Below are 27,882 nucleotides of genomic sequence, written 5' to 3' on the forward strand. Positions count from 1 at the left end.
AGGATATGTGAGGTCATGGGATTACATTATTTCCTTGTTCCATTTTTGTTGGCAAACATTTGAACCTGACTTCTGTAATGACAGGAGAGATTGCTGCTGGGAGTTTGCACCTCAGAGTTTTTGTAATCTGCTGTCACATAAAGTTTACTCATGTTCTTACCTGCACAAACAGAGAAGCATCAAAAATACATACTGCATATATGAACATTTGTGAGACCTCTTGACTTCTCTAGTTACTGTTAATGCTTAGCAGAGAGTCCTGATCTTATTTACAAATTCTGGACACCAGCACCCACACTTTTTGGTTTTCATTTTTTTGTCAAATCACTGCCCCTGTCTTGTGGTGAAAAAATAGAGCTTAACTGAAATACCAGGGGATGGATATTATTTGTACCTTCTTCTGCTGTCACCACGTAACGTGGAACTCCTCATGGAGTAAGTGCCCAGACAGTCGATTCACATGACTTTTTCTTTGATCAGTCTCTGTTCACAGAAGAGATGGAAAAGTCTTTCCTTGTGATGATTCAGTTACTCTTTGAAGTATGAGAAAACTCTTCTTATTATCACTGGTGCACTGAGCACATACTCTGCATGTTTTCTCCTCATGGCTATCTTTCCGAGCCCTCCAGCTCCTTCCTTCCCAACACACCAGTTCAGGAGTAGGTTCCTAGACTTTTCACAGATAATCAGATCCTGGAATCCTGTCTTGTCATGGATGGGAAACACATAGCACTCTGCACTGCTCGTTCCTTCACACTCTGTTCAAACAATTACATGGAGATCGTGTATTTTTCTCCTGATGTAGAAAGACTGAAGAAAGCCCGATTTTCCATTCGCTATACACTGCAATTTGAGAGAATTTCAAGACTTTTCAACATGTTGATTTTCTCCTCGTTCCTTACACACTCACATGCACGCACAGACACCTCTTCAGTTTAACAGGTACCAGAATCCTGTTCCTGATATGCCACAGTTTCAGAGAAAATAATGATAAGAAGAACAAAACCACCTTGAAATATCAGCATCAGAAATGCAGACACTAAATCCAGCTTGTTCCCGTGTGTCCCAGGCTTATTCCTGTTCAGAGCTTTTAGGTCCAGCCCACTCTGAATTAGAGCGCTATGAAAATGTCTAAATGTTCCTCCTCAGTTAAAGACAGGATTTTTCTCCCCAGGGAAGACCTTCATTTGGGAGTTCACAGAACTGGAATAGCAATGTCAGATCTCTTAGTTTTGAGGCTTTATCTTCAAGAGAAAAACACTTGCTTGGTTGTGTAGCTCAGGACTCTACCCAATTGCTGGTTCTGCTTGTAAGATGCAAACCACATTCTTGGCCAAACCAAAGCCTGTGACTGTCTAGGTTCTGGAAGACCTGGGGATATCTTGTCTGTCTGGAAGTACCAGCCTCTGCCCTCTCCTTCTCCCCAGGCAAGTATCTATGGTGAGAGGATTCCTGTTAATGCTTTGTGTGGGGAAAATCCAGCCTTCTGCCCTCTCAGGACTCTTTTAGCTTCAGTTAGCAGCCAGTGCCATGATTACAGATCAAACTCGGAGATTTCACTCAGCTGATACAGCAGAATAGAAAAGGATGGCCGGTCATCTTTCCTCTGAGCAGGGTAGAAAAGAGAGAGGGAGAACGTTAATGTCAGCTTGAGAGGAATGGCAAGATTAGGAGAGAAAACTGGAAACTGAGTATTAACAGAAGTACAAGCTACTGTTATAGAGAAAATGCCAGCAGAAGAATGAGCTTCCTTCTCTGTAGTGCTTCGTTGCTACTAGCGGTGAGCTTGCCCAGTGGACACTAAGTACCTTGTAGCGGCTGGCTGTCATTTTTACCATCACTATTAAAACTCAGCCCCACAGATCTGCAGCTTTCTTAAGAAGCAAACTGTTGAATTAACTTGAGTTAGGAGCCTTACATAGATTTCTCAGTGAAGTGAAAACTCTGCAGAAACAGCAGCTTAAATAAAAGGCAAAGAGCCTGGAGTCTGCTTGCCAGTGCAGATGAAAGCTACAGAGTGCTTCACCTCCAGGATTTTATCTTGTGTTAGTGCATGAAGTGTATACTTGCCTCCTTCTAAAAGCCATAGGGAAGAGAGCTTTTGTCTTTAGGAATTGGGGCTCTCCCATTACAGTACTAACCATCCTCCAGCAGTGGCTCATGACCTCATAGATCGCTTTGGAGGCCAGCTTGGGTTTGTAGAGCCGAAATCCTGCGTTGATTTCTTCCACCACTTCTCCATTGGTGCGATTCTCATAGGGGATTTTACCTTCACTGAAGACCTCCCACATCAGCACTCCTAAAGCAGACAAATGAGAAAAATCACAAAGCAGTAAGTAAAATCCTTCCACTTGCTGTTCTTTGCAGCTCAGCCCTGTTTTCCTTCCCTTGGAAAAGCAAGTTTGACTTCTCTGCATCCTACTTCATGATAATCTAGCATGACAGGGTCTTTCCCCATGAATCAGATGAAGTCTAAGTATGTTATGTGTCAGAAAGAAAAGCAGGGTTGTATATCTTCTCCCAGACTGTTAAAAGGAGGGAATGGTTGTTGTGTACTCCATCCAGATGTGTAATGTGTGAAAGAGAACCTGCTTTTTGTCATTGATTCAGTTTATCTATTTTTGCTTTCAATTAATCACATACGAGAGGCATGTCACTGATGTCCCTAACAGCACTGTGTCCTGCACCAGAATCTGCTTGCATTTTGGTGAGACTCAGGAGCAAGAAAGCAGTATGAATGGCTCCATTAGCTGACTCCATTGGTTAGCTCAGCCTCAGCAGTGGGAACTCCTCACTTACAAAAGGTCCCACATGGTGTCATTCCCTGGAATGAATTCACAGGGAATGACACAGGAATTTCAAAGGATTGTGGCATTCCTAAACAGTCAGATGTTTTTCTATGATTACTGTTTGGAGCAGTACAGACACTCATGTTACTCTTGTGTGATGGACAAGAGATAGGCAAAGACAAAAAGACTGTGGAATACCTTGCAGTTGACCACCAGATCAGAGAGGCCCTGCAAATGGAGTGACTACAAGGCATCTCTGTTATTGTTAGGTTTAATTTCTTTGCTCATCTAATATGACTGACTTGGTAAACTGTGTTCACATTGTATTAGAAAAGGGAGACAGACAGACTGATCTGAAATAAAGTTGTCATTCAACTTTGCTAAATAATGCCTGCTTTCCAGCTTTGAATTCTTCAAATAGAAGATGCACAGAGATTACAGTGCCTCGCCAATGATATTGGCTCTACTGAAGAGTAAGCAAAGCAGTTGTACTCCCCCTGTGTGCAGGTTCCTGCACTGGGATTTCTCACACGCATTTTGTTCTCCTGGGCACAGCAGGATTTCAGCCTGGCAGAAGAGATGAATGGGCTGCAGAGTAGTGGAGCAGAAAGCTGCTCAGAGTCATGAGACCGTGACATGACAGAGGAATTCTCTTATGCAAACCCCACTGTATAACAAGTCTGACAGATGTACTACACCTTTCACAAAGGACTGACCAACACAAGCAAAGCTCGCCAGTATTTCATTCAGCCCTGAAACTGGAGTGAACCAACATCACCTCTCTTGGCTTGACTGTAAATCAAACTGAGCACCCTTTTTGGAAGCATCTGGCTCTCAGTGTATGGGTCAGCTTCCGATTTGTGAAGCAAAAGAACATTCTTACCGAAGTAGTGTCTCTCCCCATGTCACTGCCACTTTACTTTGAGGTGTCAGGGATAGTTCCACTGGCAAATGTTATCCCTTGTTATTACGTGGTGAGTGCAGACAGCCTCCTCCACATGCCAGGGGACATGGAAAGAGGAATGGTGCTCTCTGAAGCATCTCAGGCTGGGTTAGTGAAGGTGGTTGTGTGGGCCTGAGCACCCAGCTCCCACTGTGCTGCTCATAGCCTACTACTGGAATGCACAACTTCAACCACAGCAGAAGACAGCAAGGCGAGAGGGAAGCACAGAATTCACAAGCACAGACTAGCAAAGGTTGTAATTCTGCATTATTTACTGCTAGGCCTGGAGCTGAGTGGCACCCCATTGACTGTGTGCTGTGCACAGCACACTGCACCGATTCATTCAGCAGTGCCACAATTTGCATGCTAGCTGGAGAGGTGCCAGACACATCAGTGTGCCAGATCAACAGGCCAGGGGATAGCCTTTGTTATCTCCAGTGCCAGTGGCCTTGGGGGAAAAAAATATACAACGGTTTTCTTATCTCTGAGGGTCCAGAAGGGAGACCAAAGAACAGATGCAAATCATAAAACAATGCATTAGGGAGCAGGAAATGAGGTGAGAAAATGTGAGCAGTGAAATAATATTGTCAGATTGGCATAAAGCAAATGGAGTCAGCAAAGCAAACTTGGAAAGAAAGGCAGAGGGTTTGAGTGAAGTATGAGTGCCCAGGACTGACGTGCAGAGAGATGGAGTGCCTAAATAGCTTTCCTTTCCTTATATAATCTTGTCAGTGACTCTCTAACCTTTTCTTGGACACTTCTGCTATTATCAGCATGAAATGAAGCTAATTATTTGGCATTACATAGCATTGAACAGGTATAACACATCACCTTGGCAGTATCTGCAGTGCTTCAAATTACATATATAGTTTATGATTCTTTCTTTCACTTAAATGATTGAGGCGTGCTTTCCAAAGCCAGTATTCAGGCAAAACACCCTGGGAGCCCAGAGGATGTTGTGTTTAGGAGAGTTTACTTGAGGACTGAGTCTAAGCTGGTGTTTGTTATTTTTTTTCCATTCTGACAAGAGGTTCTTACCAAACGACCAAACGTCAGATTTGGTGCTATAGTTGCTGTAGGAGAAAACCTCTGGAGCAGACCACTTGACTGGGAACTTGGTCCCCGTGGAGCTGGTATACTGATCATCAAGGACAATCCTGGAAAAGGAAAAGGCGGCAGCATGCTGAGTAACCCCCCTTCTCCCATGACAGCCCTGCAAGCAGCATGCTCAGCCATGGTGGCATTACCTCGACATCCCAAAATCAGATACTTTGACCACATGGGATTCTCCCACCAGGCAGTTCCTAGCGGCCTGCAAGAAAAGAAGGTGCAAAGGCAGAAGGTCAGAGGTGAGACTCACAAACACTCAGATGCTTCCATCCTGGTAGGGCAGATAGTGCTTAAAGAAAGGAGAATCAAAGTTTCCACCTCCTTTGATACAATGAAGGTGTAAACTTGAGGTTCTTATGCTTTGTGTACATTTTATGGCCAGCATGTTCCTGTTGCCACCAAAGCATCAGTCTGACTTCCAGGCCTTTGTTGCCCAGAGGGGGCAGAGAAAGGTCCTAAAATATCCACAACTACTCACAGTTCTCGATCCCCTAACAGCAGCAGTGGCTGATGTGGCTTAATTGAACACCACGTAATTAAAAGCATTTTACCAGTAATGCATGTTTAGAACAAGCCTTTCTGGCATTTTCACTCATTTTTTCTCTTCCAAACACAGTTAAGGGAAATGTTTAATCAGCCCTTCAGGGGATGGGAATTTTCCTACAGTACTGATGCTTCTTCAGCAGTAAGGGGAGATACTGCATCTCCTATCAACCGCTAGGCAGGAGGAGTGTGAAAGCTGAAATCGAGGAAGGGAGAAAGCACAGGAAAACATTCAGCTGGAGCAGAGGAAAAGTCTGTGTTGGACCAACATACGAGGTCTCTGTGGATGACAGAGTTTTGTTCCAGATAAGCCATTCCTTCACACACATCTTGGCACATCCCCAGGAGGGTTTCCTTTGAGAAACTGCCCCGCTGGCTCCTGAGGTAGTCGGACAAGCAGCCGTTCTCCATAAACTCAAACACCAGGCATATGGGGGTGTTGTCAAAGCACACACCGTAAAGTTGGACTAGCTTGGGGTGAGACAGTTTCCTGTGGGATAGGGAGGGAAGGTGGAAAAGAAGCTGAAACAGAGTCAGTGCCTTCTATGCTTACAGTAAGAGTGTTATATTTGGCCTCCTATGTCACACTGCTGCGACCCTCTTTCTGCAAAGGCAAACTACTAAGTAGAAAGAAGCAAATGTGTAGACAAAGTCTAATGTCAAATAGCACTAAGTATAATCCCCTTTTGATGGTAATGGTCAACAAAAGACTTTTCTGCATGGAAAATCACCCAATCAAATAAAACCAAAATCAATTTCCATCTGTTTTTGAAGGGAGAGAACAAAGTCAATAAACCCAAAGGGAAACACTTTCAGTTGTGCAAAGTAAAAAATAGAATTTGCAGCTAAGGTTTTCAGTCAAATTTCCCTCAAATTTTAAGAGATTTCTCCATCTAATTATTTTTGATGAAAACCACTTTGCTCTCCAAAACACATCATCAATTTTTCTTGCCTTCCAGAACAGCAGAAATCTGGAAGACCATTCTGGACATTTGTAGATTTAGGACCGTAATTCACCTACACTTTGAATTGCCTTTCTTTGCAAACAGCAGAGCTCACTGGTCTCTCTCTCTACTATGTATATGTATACTATTTATTATGTACACTACATAATCCAAGTTTAATTTCCCCATTCATATTCCTGAACATTATCACAACACTTTGGTTCAGTCTTATGAATCCTTCAGGGTCTGATTTTCGTGGTGAATCTACTACTTACATCAAGACTTTAGCTTCCTCAATGAAATCCTCTTCAGACATTGCTCCTTCACGAATGGTCTTGATGGCTACTTTTGTCCTCTCCATCAAGTAGCCAAGGTAGACCACGCCAAACTGACCACTGCCGATTTCCTGTACACGGGTGAGCTCAGAGGGGTTAATGATGAATTTTCCTGTTGGTTGTAAGGGACAAAGAGTAAGGATCTAGCAGTAAATTGTGAAACAAAAAGCTTTTATGGGTTAAACATTGAGACAGGACTTGAAGTGAGACTTTCTGGCTCTCCCTCAAATTGTCTGTCTGACCTTTGGTAACTCATTTGACTAGTCTGCGCTGCAGGTCATGTTTAAGTACAGGAACAGAAACATCCCTCTTCCCCCCCCCCCCCCCATTTGTCTTGTCAATCCAGTTCTTCAAGGAGAATTGTTTCTACCACGCATATGTGCACTACTGAGCATAACACGGTTTTAAATTTCTTTTATGTTTCAAAGTTACAATAAAGATGATACCAGCAAACATCTTGTAGACAGCAATGTGCAAAAGGAGGCATCTTTCAGGAGGGACTCAGATTTCATCAAGTTATGCTATGCTCCTACTTCCATCACTTTTGTTCATTCATTTCAGTACTTAATGTTGATTTCATTGAGACCCTGGGGTTCTCATCACCTCCCTCAAGGCACTGCACAATCAGTTCATTCAGTTATCAATGGTAATAACAAAGATGATAACCTAGTGAATAGTGCAGTGTAAAGGTCTGAGGAAAGCTATTTATTGTGGTGATCATCACACGAATATTCATCAATATCCAAGGGGATACTCAGGACCACCCAGCTAACCAGTGAGGAGTGTGATTCCCATATATTCATGAGAGTACCATACCATAGCTCAGCCCTGCAGTGATTGGGGCCTTTTTCCTCCAAGAAGAGACTGCATACCGTAAGCGAGTGACAAGACCTGGATAACAGAGGAAAAGCTGGGTTCCGGTTGTTGTCACAGTCATGGGAAGTGTGGCTGTCACTACTCAGAAGGCAGCCTGGATACTGGAAGCAGGTTTATTGTACTGAGTTCCCAGCTCCACTTGAGGGCAGCTAAACCTCTATTCAGACTATGATTTCCTGCCTGCTAGAAGGAAGCCAATTCTGAGCAGTTTCAGCTAATTTCCCATTTTCACTCTGTCAGCAAATGTAAGCGGTGAGTTTCTATTAATTCTGACGAAATTCAAAATTATACCTTTTATTTGTAGGGTATTTTTGAAGCCCAAGATTTCCCTTGGTACTCCTGGGCTGTAGGGATGGGGGTCTTTGGTGACTCCCATGTCTGGCTATGTATCATGGCCATGCCCCTAAATTTGTGTCAAATCGAGGCCCAGGGATATATCACCTCCTGGGCAAGAAGGGTCTGCAGTATAATTCAAACAGGTAGCTTGCTCTGACAGTGGTGACACATCCCCATTGGCTCCCAGGAATGAAAGGGCTCTCTATAGTACGTCACTATAACATTCATGTTGGTCATAGTCAGCCTTAGAAGGATAACCAGAATGAAGATGTAATGCTGGAAGCTGGCCTGAGATGATCATTCTCCCACCATGAGTGCCAGGATAAGTGGAAGAAAATGTGATGCCATTTAAGATTTCATTGTAAGGACAGGGGGCTTGGGAGCCTTCCTTCAGTCAAAACAGTTACCTGGCTGCATGGTAAAACAGAAGCTTCCCTGCTCAGCATCAGCCTTTACTTACCTCCTGCATTGTGCTGGTGATAGTTGATGAGGTCAGGTATGCAGTCAAACACATGCTTTTCTGCCAAATAGTATCGCTTGGGAAAGTCAGTTGTCTCATTGATGTGATAATGCTTTATAACGGGATTGTTATCCGTGCTGAAAAAAGAGGAGGTTTTCTTTGAGGAAAACTAGGCTGCAGCAAAAAGACAGGAATCTGGGTATAAATGGAAGAGGAGCAAGTGAGAAAAGGGTAGAACCTTCCCTACGCACAATGAATGAGTGGGGAGCTAGGAGTGAGTTGCCATTGCTAACAAAAGCTGTGTGCTTGCATGTTCTCCCTCTCACTCACAGATGGTCTCATCTCTACAGAGGCTGAGGTTTCCTGATAAGGCAGGTTGAGCACAGTTTCTCTACTTCTTCTTTCTGAAGCGAAACTTTCTGCCCCATCACTGAAACCCTTTCACTATTCTTGTATTACCCACCTCTGATGAGTCCAGGATATACTCCATGTTGATCCTACCAACACTTAATCTGGGTAGACAATGCCATTAAAATTTCAACCCCAGTGACATTTAAGACACTATTTATAGGTATATATTTAGATGGAGGGAGAAGTGGAGCCTTTAATACACTTTGCGAATGGCAGCTAACTTTTCTGCCTTTTTTGGAAGTGTTTTCCTCTATAATTTTCATGAGCCTTCTGCTCTCTCTTTATAATGCCAAAACAGAGATTACACTCTCACAGAAGCCATTTCATTGATGTAATTGATGTGAAAAGCTGCTGAGCTCAGCTGTACCTTAACGCTTTGGTGAAAACAGAGACTGTGTACATGCCAGGCTGCCTTGAGTCTCTCACCATGAAAGCACCTTCCCTACCCTGCAACAGGAGCAAAGGAGAGAAAACTGGTTAGAGACATAATGGGAACAAAAGAGAAGTGGTCTAGGGACAAAGCTCTGCTCATTTCAGCCTTCCTTATTACTCTGTCATGAGGATGTGCTAAACATGTAGGAGAAGTGGGGCCATCAGCCAGCTGACAGAGCTTGGTCTGTTCCATGCACAGCTCTGGTGGCTGCCCATGCCTGCAGGTACATGAATCTGGTCTCTCTCGTGTGCTCTGTATTTTTAGCTCAGCTTCCTGAGGAAATGAGACGTGTGCACTTGTGCTGTGTACATGTGGCGTACATGAGCGTGTGCCTCTGTCCCCCCAAGCCTCTCGAGAAATTTTGAACCAATTGGCTCTTTTCAATCTGGCAGAACACTGGTGATAATAATTTCACACAAATCCAATGCGACGAGCAGCCAAGTGGAAAGAGAAGCCTCTTTGAGTGCTCTCCATTTGAGAGAGCAGCCACAGAAAAAGAGTACGATTTATGCAACACCAGAAAATCCATATGGGAATGTATGAAGGATAATTTGCCAATGTACCACAAATGGGAAAAGCTTGGACAAGATCCTGCCTTTCACAGGTCCCCCAGTCATCCTGTATCTAAACAGAACTGTGTAGGGAAGCAGGGTTTCTCCACTCTGGCACTCACAGAACAATTTTCCTTTTTAATTGTTTTCTACTCATCTGAATGCTAAAATGTATCGTAGGTCATAATCCTGAAGGGCCAGGCACTAATGGATCAGATGGCAGAGGTAGAGGAGATTTAATGTAACAGTTTGGATGCAATATGCTGTGCTGATCTACACATTCATAACAAAAAACACATTTTTCCTCTGTTTGCAGATAAAGATGCTTTTCATCTGGCATCCCAAGTGCCTGATTATTTCTTCCCCTCCTTTTCTCTACATGGTAGATTTCCTTCATTTTAGGTGTCATCTATCCACCCACAACACCTGATGCAAACCTAATCCACCAATTGCACCCTGCCTTGTCCTGTTTCCCACCTGATTCAGCTCCAGGTGAACACAAAGGCTGAGACTGCTACTGCATCCCCTGCATATGAGCTGCTGACTTTCAGTGCTCAGCTCTGACCAGATGGGATCAGCCCACTGAGCTATACACTTTCCAGGGTTATCTCTTTAATGCACATCTATGCAACATCTACCATCTGACCAGATGGGATCAGCCCACTGAGCTATACACTTTCCAGGGTTATCTCTTTAATGCACGTCTGTGCAACTTCTACCATACCTGCACTATATAATATCTAGCACAGAGAAGCTCTAAAAAGCATCTTTATCATGCACAGTGAGGGCTTTAGGACTCATCTCCCTGGCAGTGTGGTGTTGCTTGCACAGAGAGGCAAGTTAGTTACTTGAAGCTCTTTTCTTGTCCTTCTGTCTCACTTGGCAGCAAATCTGGCCAAAGATCACTTGTGAGCTTGGTCGTATTTTTGGGGGGAAGCTGTGGGGGCTGCAAGGTTTTGAGCCAGAAGCTACTCTGCAGCCACATGGGAGTAGCTGCTGCAGAGAAGTTGTGCTGGTAGGACCAGAAGGAAAAACAAGATCACTAAACCATGCGTGGACAGATCCTGTAGGAGTTATACTAACTAAAACAATATATAAAACTACACAAAAATGCTTTTCTTTGCATAAGATGCTATCATTGCAAGAAACAACACTTTATTTGGGTGTCCTGTTAGTATAAGAGGTGATTTTAAAGCTGAGAGTATGTTTGTGTGGAAAATTTGAACAAGAAGTTTATTCTTTCTATTTTCACTACAGTCTTCACTGGAAAACTGTCTCAGCTGAGAAATGAAAGATGCTCACATGCACACACACACACACAGAACTAAAAAAGCCCAAACCCATACTTCTGGCTTTCACCCAAAACACTTCAGCACGAGATTGGTTATATTTCAGAGACCCACTGCATCCACAGGCCTCCTGCAGAGGCAGAACAGATGAGCTAAAATCACAGTTTTCAGTCGATGCAGTGTTCCCAAAGAGTGTTTTCCACCAGCCCCAGTTATTTAACCAAAGAAGGATGGCATGGCTCTCTGCCCACACTCAGCTACCATGGAGGTAAGGGGGAGGCTGCTAGTGATCCTTTATCTTGCATCGCACACGAAGAACAGCCAAGGACAACACCACAGCAGGAACCCAGGGTCCAGCTCTCCCTTACACAAAGCAACCCTCACAGGCTTCTCCTCATTTGTCATTCATTAATTATTATTGCCCATCCACCCTGCATGTAGCACTGGTTTACCTCATCCTTGAGGAGTGTTTCTGCTTTGCTTCTGCTGATGTTCTTATTGTACCATCTGAAAACATCAAAAGACTCCCAGTCAGCGTTTCAAGGCTAGTAAAGTTTCTGCTGAAAAGCATCTGAATTTAGCGTCCCCAGCATGAGCGGTGACACATTATGCGGGGTAGCGATGTCTGAGGCTTGTAGAACAAATCCAGGGCACTTGGAGACACGAGACAAACACAGGCACCACTTACTCATATATTTGCAGATTCTCGGGTGATTTTTCCACCAGGTAGCTACTTGGCACATAGCCTTCATGCCTGTTGAAATAGGACATGGCGTGAGTGTGCCAGACAGACAGGATTTTCTCTGCATCTGTAGGAGTCAGCCCTGGCAGATTTGCCTGCTCTTTGCATGATTGTTATGTATTTAGTAAGGTTACTGGAGAAGGAAACAACTGATTGGACCCCTAAACTTGCAAAGTTTCACATTTATCACTATTTCCCCCCACATTTATGACAGCAAATATTGGCCTGAGCTGAGGGCTGTTTATTTTAATTAACATTCAGATCCTTTCCTTAAGCTGCCTGAATTCAAGCAACATCAAAGGGAAGAAAGTTACTATAAATAACCTTCCATCACTTTTTCCCTGTATAACAGAGGATAACTTTCACAAAAGTTATACAAGAGGCCAGCATATATGTTAATAGGAGAACAAACTGGATTTAGAATGGATTTGTAAATTGGCTGTTGAAAAGGGACTTACCCATTCTTATCTTGAATCAGCCACCAATGTTCCTCAGAGCTGTCAATCACATAATATTCCTCATTACATTGTAATGTCAGCTCCTGCGGATTCTGGGCTTCATAGTCATATATGGCCATGACTAAGGCTTCCTTTGGGTCTAGCAACAATTTCTGCACAAATTAGGCAAAAGGCTCATCATATTCATAGTCATAAAAAACAATGGCATGTTCTCTAAAGTGATATATCCCTGGCAGCATTGGTTTTCTCTGGGCTCAAAAGCCTTAAAGCTGGGAAAGCACCCCAGGCTGTCTCATGGGGTATGGTGCCAAGATGAGAATTTTTAGCATATTTAAACAATTAATTTAATATAGAAATTTCACTTGCACAGAAAATAGGTATCTACTTCTTAAGGCAGGATTACCTCTGTCTGATCTGTTATTCAGAGATTCCTCTTAAAACCCTTCTGTGATAAAATCTCCATGGCCTCCCTAGAGGGGGACTGTCCCATGCTCTGCTGCCCTCCAGCCCTTTTCTCATGCCCTGCTTCTCCCTTTTCTCCCTTTTTATTAAATAAGCTAATGACATTTTGTCCAATGGACAAGAAAATCACTTCTCTATTCCCCTTCACAGCAGCTTTTCTCATATCCCTCCTACTTCCCAAATTTCCCTGTCTATAGATTGAAAACAAAAAACAGTTGAAGCTTCAGCCACCATTGGAAAGTTATCTGTGAAACCAGGCTGACTTTGTAGGAGTGAACCTCTGGCTCATGGAAAAATACGGAAAAGGCAAGAGAAAAGCCCAGGGAATGTTATCTCAGGTGATACTACAGGTCACTGCACTGCAGTGAACCTTAATGGGGGTATATTGACCACTGCTAGTTAAACACACAGGACAGGACACCAAGAACAGCTTCATGTGCCTCACTGCACTCACCCAGTTATCTTCAGGAGTGGGAGGAAGAGGCTTTTTTGAGGCTGGAAAGTAATCAAGAAAAATAATTTGAAGTAAACATGGACAAAACCAGGGGAGAAAATGTCAAGGTAATGAATTGATAAAGGTGATATAAACCCAGTGAATAGTGAGTCTTGGCCTTTTAGAGTAAGACAGTCTGCACTCACGCAGCGACTCAGCCACACAGCATGGGTTTGAAACTGGGGTACAGGTTACTTAAGGAATCCCCCAGGTACAGGGTTACAGTGTCTTGGGTTAAGAATGATTGATTGCTTATAAGTCTTTTCAGGAGACAAAGTAAAGATTACGCTTAGCCATTGAAACCACAGAGGAAGTGTGGTTAGGACAAAATAGGACGCACAGGGTTGAATGCGTGTGTATCAGGAAAGCTCTTATTATGGGTTTTTGATGGATCATAGCTGATCAAATTCTTAGTTCTCTATCTGATTCCAAAGACAGCCCCAAGCATCACACAGAGGAAAATATTAACGCAAAACAAAGAATGCCATATACAGTTAAATATAAGCCATGATATACCAAGAAGCCAGCAACATGCTTCCTGATGGAAATGTAACATGATATTCTTTGATGTTTTGTACGAGACAAATTCAACCCTTTACTTTTGCTAGGAATAAATATTTTCAAAGTAGGGATGGTCTTAACAAATCCCATACCATTTTTGGTAGGATCATACTCCACACAGCCAACTGCCATCTTCTCGGTCTGAGCGCAGCATATCCACTTGCCATCTATCCAGAAATCTGGATGACACTTTGAAACCAAACTGTTGTTGTTTATAATTTCTGGAAAATGTTGGGGGAAGGAAAAGGAAGACATAAAAAGAGGGGAAAAATTAATTTATTTGCGTTCACATCAGCTCTTAAAGACATCTAGAACTGAATGGAAATAATCTCCACTCAAAAGAAGCTTCTTGTCAAACCAAGCTTTTAGTTCTTATTACATATCAGCCTCTTCCATTGATGTTTTTCTTTTTCCCAAAAAGACTCAATTTCACCACTGATGTGGAGGAATAGCCTTCCTGCTGCTGATGGAGCCTATACCTCTCTAATGTGGGAGACCAGAATCCTACCAAAGTGTCTCTCTCTTTAAACTGATAAACACCAAAACCTAAAAGGAAATAAAACCTGGAAGTCCGTATACTGTTGATTCCCATGAGAGACTACATCTTTACAGTATCTGTGGATGTAGGGCACAGGCACTTGCTGGTTTGGCCTGGTGCCAGGAGGCCAAGCAGCTGAATAAGCTGGCATTCACCAGCACTAACCATTTTTTGCACATGTAAATACTAGTCTTGAGTATCTGTATGAGTGATTAAAGGTCCTTCTTGAAGCTCAGGCTCTTCATCTGTAATAATAATTTTCCTAAAAAGAACAAAGCATCTCTGCTGGCCTGTCTCAAGAGACTATTGAAATTGTTCAAGGGAAGGGACAGTCTCTGAATGTTGAACAAGAAGATGTGATAAAGTAAAAGCTTGGAGCGAGCGCTGTCCAGAAGGGGAATAAACAGTTGCAAGAATATGTGCATGAATTTAATAATATCTCCATGAGACACAATATTTTCAGAGTTAGCGATACAGCAGCTTGTGTTACAAAGCAGGAAAAAGCTATGACAGAAGCTTGGTGCAGTTTTCATGTAACCAAGTAACACTTCCCTTATGTCAAGTATTAGGCTTCGTTTCTGCCTGCAGTGGTTAGTTATGGTAACTTCAGTTCAGCATCATTACAGCAGAGCACAGCACAATTCAGGAGGTGAACAGGAAATGAAAGCTACATGCAAAAATGTTACTTAATAATCATGATTCTCTAAGAAGGTTGTCATCTAAACAAAAAATCTATTAGTAAGAGCTGAAAAATCTGCTATGCAGAAAAGATTAATTTCTAAAAACAAAATAGGCATAGAAAAACCCTCGTCTCTTCCGGAATAAGAAACCTCAAATTACAGTAACATATTAACAGTTTATCCTTGAAAGAAGCAAATAAAGCATTCCATGGCCAAATTTTCTACTGCTGCTGCAAACACACAAGCAATTTGATATTATAACCTCATTCCCCAATATCACTTTGCATGCTTAAATCTATGACATTGACCCTTCTTGCATATTTTCTCTGCATTATAGTCTGTAAAAAACCTGGTCTGGGATAAGTAACTTCAACATTAGGTGAGCACAGGGGTTTTATTACCTTCTTTCAGTGTAAAGACCCATCTCTGCCGGCTCTCACGATTGGGTGCGAACACGTAGAGTATGTAGTTATCGTGGACGATCTGGAGAGGGGAGTGAAGAAGAGAGCAAGTCATTAGAAGCAATCCCACATATGCTGGGCACGATGGAGCCACTGAAAGCAACAGGGAGAAGCCCTCATACCAACAAGTTAAACACAAAATGATGACATGAGAAAGTGGATTAACAGAGTCTGTGCAAAAGCATCTCTTAACCTCATTGACTTTATTATTTAATATGGAGTAGAGATTATGATCAAGAAAGAATTCTGGACAAGCAGTGATTACATCATTTCTATGCTCTTAAGAAATGCCTGTGAAATCAGTGGAGATGTACCCATTTCAATTTGCAGAGGGTTTAGCATGTTACTTGCTGGCTGCGTTTATCCTTCTAAAGCATCTCTGGGGAAATGGCTTCTGTTTCTTAGCGGTTTCTTGTTAAGATACCTTCACTTAAGATCTAAAAGCCAAATTTAGCCTTTTTTTTTTTGTATAAATACAGATCTCATGCAACTCCCTGGAGATACTTGGATTGCTGTTATTCTCCAAAGTTTTTAATAGCTTTCAGTAGGATTATAGAGGGGAAATAAGAAGCCGGAGCAGATGAACAATGAGCAATCAAGATGCTGTTTTCATTTACTTGGCCGTAACGACAAATAAATGAAGGAAGAGAAACACAGAATGTTTCTGAAATTTCAGGCCAGGGAGTAAAATCATCACAAGAACTGAGATGACTCATAAACTGAATTGGATGACTAAAATTTGATTTAATGCATGATCTATAGTTCTCTTCCAATATTTGTCTCAACAGTTTAATTCCAGATGGGACCTGATCTCTTTGATGCACAGATGTTTTGACCACTGTCTTTGAACAGAGGTTTCTGGAAGAGAGCAGCTGGTTTTTTAATTTTTTTCCAGGGGTACAGATGAGGCAAAGGTGATTATTGTTTGAAGAACAGGAAACATTTGCTGTCTCTTGGCCTGGTGCCCTTGCAGGCACACGCAGACAGCTGTGTGACCCAGTTTTCATGCTACATAGAAATAAATTACAACCTCCTTTACAAAAAACAGAAACAGGAAAGGAATAATTCCCACTTGTTTAAAGCCACTCCTCTTGATATTATGATGCCTTGACAATGTAAGGCAGAGTTTGGAATATGCAGTAAGCAGCTCCCCAAAAGACGTAGCCATGAGCATGCACAGAATCACTCATTTCATGCCTCTCTGCAAGGGGCTCAAACAAACCTAAAAAGGCACTGATGGTTCCACAGAAGATTTACAGATGGGTGCAGCTGAGATTTTTTTTTTTTAAACCCAGACAATATAATTTTACAAAATACCACAAAACTGACTGTGGGATAAAATTTAGATGTGCTACGAGCAGGAGCAAATACCGCAACCTCAGTGGAGCACTGTCCATCATGACTGGTCCACTGTTACCAGCCCACCAGTACTGGTCTCTTTGTTCTCCTCTTGGAGCAGCCTCCCTAGCACATCACATTCACCAGTTTCTGATGCAAAGGCCACTGAATGTCTTTAGTTTCAGCACCACACACGTAAATCAGCCAAAACCCTGGGAGGATTCCATGCATGAAACATGGTCTTTCTCCAAACATGAGTTAGTGGCATAGCTGAATACTGTGTTAAACACGGGATAGGATTAGAAGATCTAATGATCCTTTCCAGTTTAAGACCAATTAGTGTAAGAGTTTATAGACCCTGTTATAAAATGCAGTCTGTGATTCCTCAGGTCATTTCAAACCTTGATTTGCTTTTTCTTCCTGTGCTGTTATTCACCCTGGCGTTGGGCTCATTAACAACTGCACTGTGAGGGAGAGTTTTACTGAAATACTAAATGAGGTGGTATCTCTCTATCAGTACAGTCACCAGACAGACTCACCTGGAAAGGGTATTTATACTGACAGGGAATGATGATGTCACTTTTCACAATTTCCACACATTTAATCCTGGAAAGCTCCACAGAACCCTTCAAAGTCTTTTTCTTCTAAAAGACAGAGAAAAGCACTTGGTTAATGATAATGGTTGTGGATAAAGTGAATGATTAGACAAAACTGTCCTGTCCATGGGGGATTTAATTTTAATGGTGGAGTAGTAAATTAACTGATTATGTAAGACATTTGAAAGTACGAAGAATCATTTTCATATATGGCACCTCCACATGGACTGCACGTACACACAGATACATGAGCATACACACACATATATGAACACACATACATTTCAACTCAGCACAAGGGTTCTTAGTGAAAGTCAAAACCTTTGATTGAAATTCAAGGTGTTTTCTTTTTTCTTCCAACAAAATGAAATGCCCTTTTAACCAAAAGGACCTATTTTAATGAAATGTTCAGTTTGGCAACACTCCTGTTTCATCCTGAAAAGCTACAAAACAATGAATATTTTATTAGAAAAATAGTTGGGTTCTGAGATTTTCAAACCTTTGCATTTTAGCTCAAATGTAGCATTTTTACTGCATCTGTGTTCCAAGAAACAAAACACCTCTCTGGTTCTTTCTGCTGAAGCTTGGTGTCTGATGCACGCTTCTGAAGGATTCACTACAAATATGTTTGCTCTTTAGAGGCTTTTGCTTTGTTTTCAGTAGAGATTAAACACTTGCTGTCTCCCAGCTCAGCTTTGTGACAGTGTGATGGAAATCAGTGAGATTTATGAACCCCCAAATACTGCAAAAGCTTCTGTTTGTGCAGGAGCATGAACTTCATGTTCAGAGCATGAACTTCAATGACTGAGTTGTACCTGTCACAGGTTATCACTCAGGGACACAGCAAGACTTTGGCAACCTTCTTGCTCTCCCTCAGACCTATAATGCAGCCCTTTGTGTCCTTCACCCTCCAGCTCCCTCTTGCCCCTTCTTCCCTATGTCACTGTGACCCTGCAGCTCTGTCCCGCTGGTGGCAGCTGTCCCCACTGCTGTGCTGACCCTCACTGCTGCTCCGTTGCTACCTTTCATCATTAAATTTAGCCTAAAACAGTGAAGAAGCTGATGCCACCGAGATGGGGTGAGGTTTGCCATAGTATACTGTCAACAGCCTCAAACCTGAGAGGACGCAAAGCTCCTCAAACCTCATTCTTGCACAACTGGCTGGGTATTTCGCCTTTGTATAATTGGACTTGAGGAAAGAGGGGAAATTATTGCAGTGTGGTCTCACATTGCTCTTGCTGCATTTTGCTGGTGTATTTGGGTTTTTTATTTGTGTTTGCTTACAGTTTAACCAGTGCATCTGGATTCACTTCCAGGACTGTCTCCTGTAGACAACATCTTCGCATGTAGGTCTATGGGGTGAATTGGGACCTTTTTATATCAATAAAACCAAGGCTGTAAAGCACCCCTAAATGTAAATACCAATTAAATGTCAAGAGTATTGCCAAGCCTTAGAAGCCCTTACTGAACTCCATTTTCCCCATCTATTTTCTTCTATTCTTGTCTATTCCCGTTTTTCTTTCACAGAAGAAGCCAAGTCTGGCTTCCTCTGTCGCTTTGCCACAACCTCCTCTATCATTTTTTCTGCCTTTGGGACTTCTACCCTTTTGCTGAGACCCAAAATCATTTATTTTCTATAACAGCCTTCAATTTTGGTAGCATTGAACCATCCTTCATCTTATTCCTTTGAAGTCCCAGGGCTTAACCACATAGAGTCGTCCTGTGAGGCTTTAGGAAGCCAGTCACACACTCTGTTCTTTCACTGCAGATTGTTGATATCTCTCCAGACTCTGCTGAAATATAGGGCCCAGCTTTCTCAAGGAGCATTATGCAGTCATCCTGCAGCTCTCATCACCTACTGTGCTCCTTTTAATCACATAACTCAGAAATGGAAGCTCCTCATATTCTCATAATCTCATGTTGCATTGAAATGTCAGGGTATGTCTCACAGCCAGTGCATTGCCCAGTAGATCCTCAGCAGATGGGACTTTGTTGATAAAAAGCAATTACATCCCTGTAGCAGCACAAACAACTGGAAATACCACTCACAAACCAGGCACTACCCAGAAACTGGGCTGGAAACTAAACATGTCCCTGCTTTTGTGATGCTTGATTGCACTTTAATCCAACAAAAGCAACCGGGCCATTTGGAATGGAGTGGAGAGGAAAAGCCTCTTAAAAATGGTCTCCAAAAAACCTCAGAGACTTGTTCCTAAAGGGGAGAGGCAGAACATGCTGACTAATCTCTGTTTGTTGTTTTCAGACTGACTGGAGTATAATTACATAGATATTTTAGCTGGTCAGTCAGAAAAAGCATCAGTGGTCTTACTGTGTAATGTGTGTGTAAAGATAATGTGTGTGTAAAGATAAGCAAGGCATGCTGCTGTCAGTGTGCTGCGGATCAGTCCATCCTGTTTTATTTCATTTGGTGTGTTATTTGCAACGTGGCAATTCTGGGAAGGTGAGCTGACACTTCTGCACAGAGCCAGGTTCGTCACAAGCCCAACACATTACTGTCTTCATCTTTGCTATTTCACCCCCTCTTGCCAACACAGCTCCAGCAGCTCTTTCACTGATTAATCCTTTAGTTTGTGTCCACTGCATAAACTAGGTAATCCCAATGGTCCCTACTGGCCTTAGATACTTGGACAATTGACTATGGGACAATTGACAGCTTTAACCTGTGATTCTGAAGGCATCTCATGGTGCTTGCTCAGGGAATAAGCTGCCTGGCATCTACCACATGCAGGGATGTGGAGCCCATGGTGAAAGGTCAGAGAGCTGTCAGCAGCTGCTGTATGTGGCAGATCTGAGCTGTTAGAACACTTTCTGACCGTGGCTCCGCACCCTCAGGCTTTGTGAATGTCTAAGATCTTGTAAGATATGGGCTCTGCAGTCTGAGGAATTTGCTACTTTCTGGCTAACACTTTGCTGTTGCTATTTGTGAAGCCCATTCGTCAAATGCTCTGCACCAAGAACTTCAGCTGAAGGTCTTTTTGTGGGCGCTTAAAGGTTTTGCTGAACCCCACTTATTTACCAAAGAGCCCTGGCAAGAAAAGTAGGCACCAGTGCTGGAATCAGAGGCAAGGGAGGGAAGCCAAATGCTAGAGAGAGGTAAGGCAGAGGTGGGCAGAGCTTTATCTCAAACAGCACAGGAAGAGAGAGCAGGCAGCATTTTCTGGCACAGAAAGGCAGCACGCCATGTATCATAAGGCCCCTTTGGTCCAATAGTTGTATTAAGAACTTGTTTCTTTTGTGCTGGTGAGGGGAAAACATGGGGCTCTCTACACTGCACCTAGGCTTTCCTTGCCCTGCATCACTGGGTGTTTGTGTTCACATCTCCATCTCCTTGTACTTCATCCCCATTGCCTGTGCGGCTCTTCCTTTGCAATGCTGGCTGAAGCAGGAGGTCAGGGGAAAGCTAATTTATAGCTGTGGAGGAGCAAGGTAGGAAATTCCAGCCCTCTGTAAACTCAACCGCTAAAACGCTTCCATCAATCAGAGCGTTTAATGACCTTCTCTGTAGTGTCAGGGTATTTTTGAGCTAAACTTCATTCCCTGCTTTCACTTACTGTCTTGACTAGAAGGAACCATAGTTAATCGGTGATTAAGTGGATGTCGGTCTTTGCCTTGGCACTAGGCATGAACTGCTTGTCCTGTGTCCCCTGTGCTCCAGCTGCGCTCAGTGCGCCCCTGCACAGGGCCAGAGCCTGACCTGGGGGTCTCTGTGGGCCTGAGGAGGTGAAACCAAAGCAGGGTTTTTTTTATCACTATATACAGTCCCTCAGGAGCAAACAGGAAAAAAATAAAAGCAAAAACGCAAAAGCCTTGATGTTTGCATTCCCCTTGAATAAAGTGCATGTCACTGTGAAAAGAGGCTTGCATGCACATTAAAGTATTTTTAGAGCAATGAGACTGTGTGCTTGTGACATAAATTCTCTGTCCTTGGCTTTCAAGCAGGGGCTTGTCAGTGCTGCAGCCGACTTGTCCGTGTGTAGGTGACAGTCCTGATCTGAGCGCTGATCTAACGCTGACCCCATGCACAAAGGCGGACTAAATGAACTTAAGAAGTGCCGCCAACCAGTATTACCATGGTTATGTGATCTCACAGTAAAACAAGGCTCATTGTGGCAAACAATATGAGCTTACTCCTATCACAGCTCCAACAATAAAATTTGAATCATTAAAAAACCCATTTTGCATTTACAGAGGTGTACTAAAGGATTCATTTAATATTATGCATAGGTTTGTACCTTGTCCACATCTTATTTAAGGTTGTGTTGATTTTAGTACATAAAAATTCATTGAAACAAGTGTGATGTAGACAGATGCCAAAACCTGACTTCTTTGTGTACTGTATGTGATTAATGTATGCAATATGCGTATTATTAATAAATTAGTTGGAGATGTGCATCAGAAGACAGATGATACTGCAAATTCTGGCAAGCAAGCAGAACTTGTTAATAAATACATGACAAGTTATGAAGAACAATCTATCTACTCACGTGTATTTATTTGGAAGGTAGTCTTTAAAACTGTAATTAAATCAATTTTGTATGAGGATTAGAGCTTCATGACTGTAAGGTACGCAGAATACACAAAGCAATGAGGAATGGTATGATTTGTCACTCTAATTTAGAGCAACATCAAAATAGAGGTCTCTGGAAGAAAAGTCTTAGTCTGTTTATGTTAGAGTCTGGGGGAAAAAAAATCTTTCCGGGGCAGGATGGACAAGTTGGATTCTATGTAGAATAATGGAGGTAAAACGGACTGTTGGACTGGAACAAAGTGCTGCTTTTGTTTCTGGTGGTAGCTGGACTGTTGCAAGTTACCCAACATGTAGATAACTCAACAGAAGCAGCTGAAGGATTTTTCTGATGCTGATAGAAGGCTTTTCAGCCAAGTTTATTCCTTTGTTCTCCTGAACAAGAAACTGAAAGCAAATTTCAAGGCACACTAAAGTGCCATCTTTACATCTGAATATCAAAGATCTGAATGAAAGAGCCCAGGACAAGGCTGATTCATGCTATTTGACCTCCTGAGCATCTGACCAGTGTAGGAAGAATAGGGCTGATGTAAATGAAAAGAGAACTCAGTCCTTTTCTGTGTGCGCTTTTCACTGCTGCCTCTAAAAGCTGGACTCATTTTAGCCCATGAGTGCATGAAGATATAAAATATTTATGTGCCTGAACTTCCCAGCAACCTTTCCAGCCCTGAAATAATTCTCAAAATGCCTGTATAGGGCAAGATGCTTATTTTTGAAGAAGCAAAGTTAGTGTAGGAACGTGGAGCACTTCTCCACAGCTGATACAGACAGACCCGAGCGCTCTTTGCAGGTCTGAGCCATGCCGAGATAGCAGCTCTGATGCAGGGATCATGTAATGGTCAAGGTACCATGTTAGTGTGGTGCTAGCCCAGAAGACAGCAGTCTATTCACTAGGTGTGCCATGAGCCTCAGACATCTGTGCCCTTTCTAGACTACAGCCAGCCTGCAGTACAGGGAGAGATGCTCGTTTCTGGCTGTCCTCATCTGGCAGGAATGTGACATGCTGAAGACTATGCAAAAACCTCTGCTTAGTGTCTGAAATACTAAAACTACCTCTCTTTACTATTCTGTCTGGTAACCCTTACTAAGGATCATAAAGATTTACTAAGCATCATAAGCCGTTAAGCAAATGGGATATAGGTAACTCACAAGTTTAAGTGTTTTGCTATGTAAGGACATTTGAAACTCTGTCCTAGATACCTCTCCAGAGGGACTAATTTATCTGCTTCTTCTGCAGTGCTGCAACAGTACTGGAATCCTGAGAGTATCACATAATGTTGGCATTATCTGTTAGCCTTGTGAGGATCAAACTCATTGAAACAGTTAAGTGATTATTCCCATAAGCTCATTTACTCACATGTACAGTAGCTATAACATCAAACCCTAGAAATGAAGAATTTTTGCTCATGGAATTGGTTTGCATGTTCTAATAAAGGCCCTTCTGATGTGTTTTAGTCAAGACGGGGGCTGAATACATGTGCCTGTTATCAGGGCTTTGCTTTATGTTAAGACAGCCCTGCATTGTGCACTGCGTAATGAATTCCAGAAAACACAGCTTCTTATTGTTGTCAGTTATTAGGGGCTCATTCTCCTAATGAGATATGTAAATATCTTTCATTAACATTAATGGCAATGGTGTGCTTGGCCCCTGAGGAGAACAGTGCTTTCTGTCTAGCTATGGCCATTATAACAAAAATGCCATTCCAGTTATTGCAAAGATTTGCTTCTCTGATGTCAGGTGTCTTGACAGCTTCTGGTATCATTTACAGAGTTATCCCTGTACCCTTCTGACCTGTTTAATTTCTTGTTTTGGACTGCTGCAATAAACTCTTAAACATCTTTTTTATACCTACAGTGTCAGAATGCAGAGAAAGGGACTGGGTGCTAAACGCTTTTAAATGCAGCAAAACATGTAAACCTGGGCTTAATAAATAAGTGTATGCTTTACTCTAAGCCACCCTATTGAAATCAGTGGGACTTGTGTAACTGTTAAGCAGTTCATTATTGTTTTACCTGACTCTATGCACAGGCTGTTATTACTGACTGACCAGGGACTGGAGAGGTAGGTACTGTACAGTACTGAACTCTGAGTACAGTAAGATACCAGCCAGGCTGGAAAGGGGTTCTTAAAGAAAACTCTTATAGCAAATATCGACAGAGATTCCCCTTAAAAATTACATACTTTCAAAGCTCAGACAGTTGCTGGTCCCATCTCTATGGAGCAGTACACATGCCTGAGGATATTCCCCATCCCTGCAGCCAGCTGGCAGAGAACAGCAATGCCCCTATTGCGCTGCCCTAAACCTTCAGAGCAGAACCACATGCAAACTGCTTGCTGGCAATGGTGACAGCCCGTACTAGCCCCTGCTGGCCCCACAAATTTCTGGAGAGTCCCCATGGAGCAGAGCCAAACCAGTGCCAGAGAATGAGCACTACAGATCATTGATTTCAATGCCTGTGCACGCTCCCCAGTCCTAGTTCACTCAATGGGATGGGAATAGCCCATGTGTCAGGCAGGTACTGTAAGTTTCCCTTCACTAGCTGTGAACTCAATAGCTGGGGGCTCATTCTGTTCTCAGCACAAAACAAGATGGTACTTGCATGGGTTGCCCTAAGCTTCCCTCTCCAGAACAACAATGACTTTATCACAGGGAGGTCTCACCAGGATCGTCTAATTCTGGGGAAGATTATGGAATGGGCTGAGGATCGGTTCTGGGAGTATTTCACAGGACAACCTCTTTTCTCTCAATTTCATACGAAGCTCTTCTATTCGTGTAACAACCTGATTTTGGTAGTTTGTGTCAGAAAAAAATTGGCTTTTCAAGCAAAATCAGCCCTGTAATTACAGATACACCCACCATCCCTCAAATGTGTATATGGGCCTACAGGAGCACCTGTGTTTACATATACATGTCTACACATATATAATATGTACATGTTCAAAATACATAATATATAACATAAAGTAGATAAGATACCAAACCCTCATCTCACCTAATTGACCTATTATTTGAAGATATGGGGGGAAAATTTCCAGAGACACTCACATAGCCTATGAAATCTATGCCCCACTGAAAGTCACAAGTCACATTTTCCAAGCTATTTCAGTGTCTCAAGGTGGTGACAGACACCTACTGTGACTCCGCAAACGTGTCTATGCAAAGTCTATGTTGAGTTCATCTCAAGTCCACCAAGACTCAGAAAGAGACAAGGAAAACTAGTTGTGAAGACTTCTCTAAACACCTACAGCAGAATCAGTTAGATGCTTTTGCAAATTTAACCCAGAATAAGTGAAATAGTTATAATGGAATTTAAAATCTTTAATGGCATTTGAAAGATAGTTTGGAGAGCAGACAAAGAGAGTCTCAAATCAAATATACAGTGTGCAGCAATAAATATTATCCTATTTAAATACAGAGTTAAGAAAAACACAGTCTGTAAAATAAAAGCAAGAAAAACAATTTGTTGGCCATATTTGAGAGAAATAACCTGCAAGTAAAAATGTCTATTAACCATTAAAGTTGTTATCCAGTCTCAACTAGGCTATGACAAAATACAAAGGCACATAGCTATACACTATTCTATGAAGATCACTTTTCTCATTAGGTTCAGTTTTAATTTAATTTTCTGCAACTAAGCAAGATTAGATGGTCTGAAGTTTCCAGTGCTGGCAGCATGATCCCCAGTTCTGCTCTTCATACAGTAACAGTGCCTAAACATAATGGATTAACAGCATGTTCAGCAACTGCTGGAAAACAAGCAATATTATTTACAACCATAATGAGGCTCAGCAAACATCCAGCTAAGTAGAAGAAGGAAATAATTCTCATTTCACTAGAACACTCAGCACAATGGGGTGCTCAGACTGACTTCTAATTCTCTTCATATTTAGTAAACCAGGGAAATGCAAGCTTAGGGCAACAAAGCCTAGTCTGAGCTCGGGTCTTGTCATTGCATCCCTTCTGAAGCTAACTCTGAAGAAGAACTATGTTACACATGGCAGCTGAATTTCTGTTAAAAAGCAAGACTCTCTCCTACCAGCCATCAATCAGTCTGCTGCCCTGAAGGAAAGAATGAGAGTGAATATCTGTGGATGACATTTTTAGCAGATGTAATTAGGTTACACTTGTCATCTTTGCAATACGCCACTCCAGGTCACTGCTGTACCCATGTGAACTGCCAGGCACAGGCTCACATAGCTGTTACACACTCCAGTTACAACAGCCCATGCTAAATTCCTGCAACAAAACTAAATCCCTGCTATAAAACAGCGAAGTAGTCTTATTCCTCTGTGCACACCAAACGCCCACTGATCACCTCTGATTTGACCATTTTGCAATTTTCAAGTGAATGGTGCTGTAGTAAGGACCAGAAAAGTTAATAAAATTTAACAAATATTATGCTTCCCTCCATTAGCATCCTTCCCTTCCTTTAACAAATTTCATCCTTCCCTTCATTATTCTGTTATAAAAGAGAAAATGGCTGACGTACCCCATGGCGATATTCATAGTAAGCCAGCTTGGATTTGGTTAAGACAAAGAAGCGCACTTTAAAGTTGGAAGGTGAAGTCCTCCTCTTCTGCTGGGCTTTTTTGATCAGCAGTTCCTCTAAGAGCACACAGTTATTCATGGCTGAGCCAAGAATGGTAGTCTCCCAGGACATGGGGTGCTGGTCCTATGTGCTAAGTGCCTGTCCAAGAAAGAGACACAAGAAGGAAGACAGTTAAGTAAAAAAAAAGGTATTCAAAACGCAGCGTAGGTGCTTTGAGCTTTATCTTCCCATCTACAGCAAAGCTTCCTTTCTGTCAACGCATAACCACATCCTCTCTGAAGTCATAAAATGAACAGCACATGTTGAAATACACGCTAAGGTAAATGTTGTGGAAAAAATAACACTTGAGGGACATTCAGTAGATGTGAGTCAATGATTAAGGATTAATTAAAGGGGTGTGACATGATGAAGCATCTGTCTTCTGCTCTCCCATACAGTTAGCAATGCACGCACTGAACATGGATGTACAGGATGAGTGTCTCTACTGGCCTCCTAAAAGTAGGTCATGCATCCATATTGCTTTTTCAAAGGACTGGTGCCTTCCCATTTTGAGTATTTAACAGTTCACTGTGTGTCTCAGATTTCATACAACCTATTTTGAGGAAGTTTCCCACATACCATGAATGTTCTTAGTATGTTAGCAAAGAAAATTACATCCAGGATATACTTGTATAAGGAACGATAAATAATTGTATTTGTTAGATATTTAAACTCAAAACAAATGGTTACAATAACTGATAACTAATCAGTTATCACTGGTTACTACTTATTGATTACTGACTGCTTCAGGTGCAGCCTAATAAGACCGTGGCTGGATGCTCCAGGAGGCACAGGAACAACGTGCCTCTGCAGATGCAATCAAGACCAGTGTAACCAACAGTGAGGTGAACACAAACATCAAACCAAGCTCAACTGGATTTCTTAGACTTCAGGGCACCATTCAGGGCAGTCTGCACCAGGCTAAATATAGAATTATATAAAAAAATAGCATGTACTAATGGAGTCAGCACAACAGCACTGTTAAATTTTAAAACAAATGCAATTCATTTTCTCTGCTTTTTAATTTTTAATATTTCATGTATGCTTTTTTTAATTAGTGATGTATAATTGTATTGGTGATGCTACTGAGGTTTGGAGAGATGGAGTCTGGTGGAGTGCAGGGAAACTGCAATGAGTTTTCATTAGTTTGGTGTTTCTGAAAACTGTTCCAGTATAAATTATTCATCAGTGCTGACTTTTGGCTTTAGTTTAACATAGCATTAGGGTAAAAGGAGGTAGCTTTGTAGTGCTGTTGTGTTTCTAGAACTCTTTGCGAGCTCCAAAAAAGACACTTTACTAAATTTAGTTCATGAGGAAAACTAAATCTGAGCAAAAATCAGAATTGCAAACTGTTTAAATGAAGACTCAGATTTTAAAAGGCAAATCATAGACAAGCT

At 42.1% G+C, this 27,882-nt stretch overlaps 1 protein-coding gene across 2 annotated transcripts; it reads right to left on the minus strand.

The window, feature by feature from the left end:
• Positions 1–320: 320 nt before the first annotated feature.
• Positions 321–26,732, minus strand: ITK (IL2 inducible T cell kinase). Of its 2 annotated transcripts, none has more exons than XM_057411971.1 (17): positions 26,387–26,732; positions 17,293–17,397; positions 15,356–15,437; positions 13,829–13,957; positions 13,137–13,177; positions 12,221–12,372; positions 11,709–11,774; positions 11,473–11,527; positions 9,115–9,194; positions 8,337–8,473; positions 7,481–7,555; positions 6,605–6,776; positions 5,659–5,875; positions 4,980–5,044; positions 4,771–4,889; positions 2,142–2,299; positions 321–1,606 (listed from the first exon to the last, which is right to left on the minus strand). In XM_057411971.1, exons 1-17 carry the CDS (start codon positions 26,555–26,557, stop codon positions 1,535–1,537), a joined length of 1,896 nt encoding a protein of 631 aa, XP_057267954.1. In that variant the 5' UTR covers positions 26,558–26,732; the 3' UTR covers positions 321–1,534. The 2 variants fall into 2 exon arrangements, with proteins under 2 accessions (XP_057267954.1, XP_057267955.1); XM_057411972.1 differs by having other exon boundaries at positions 17,293–17,394; positions 26,383–26,511.
• Positions 26,733–27,882: the final 1,150 nt, after the last annotated feature.

Source organism: Pezoporus wallicus, unplaced genomic scaffold, assembly GCF_028554395.1.
Source record: "Pezoporus wallicus isolate ANWC-B61680 ecotype Strahan unplaced genomic scaffold, APGP_CSIRO_Pwel_v1 contig_6354, whole genome shotgun sequence".
NCBI lineage: Eukaryota > Metazoa > Chordata > Aves > Psittaciformes > Psittacidae > Pezoporus > Pezoporus wallicus.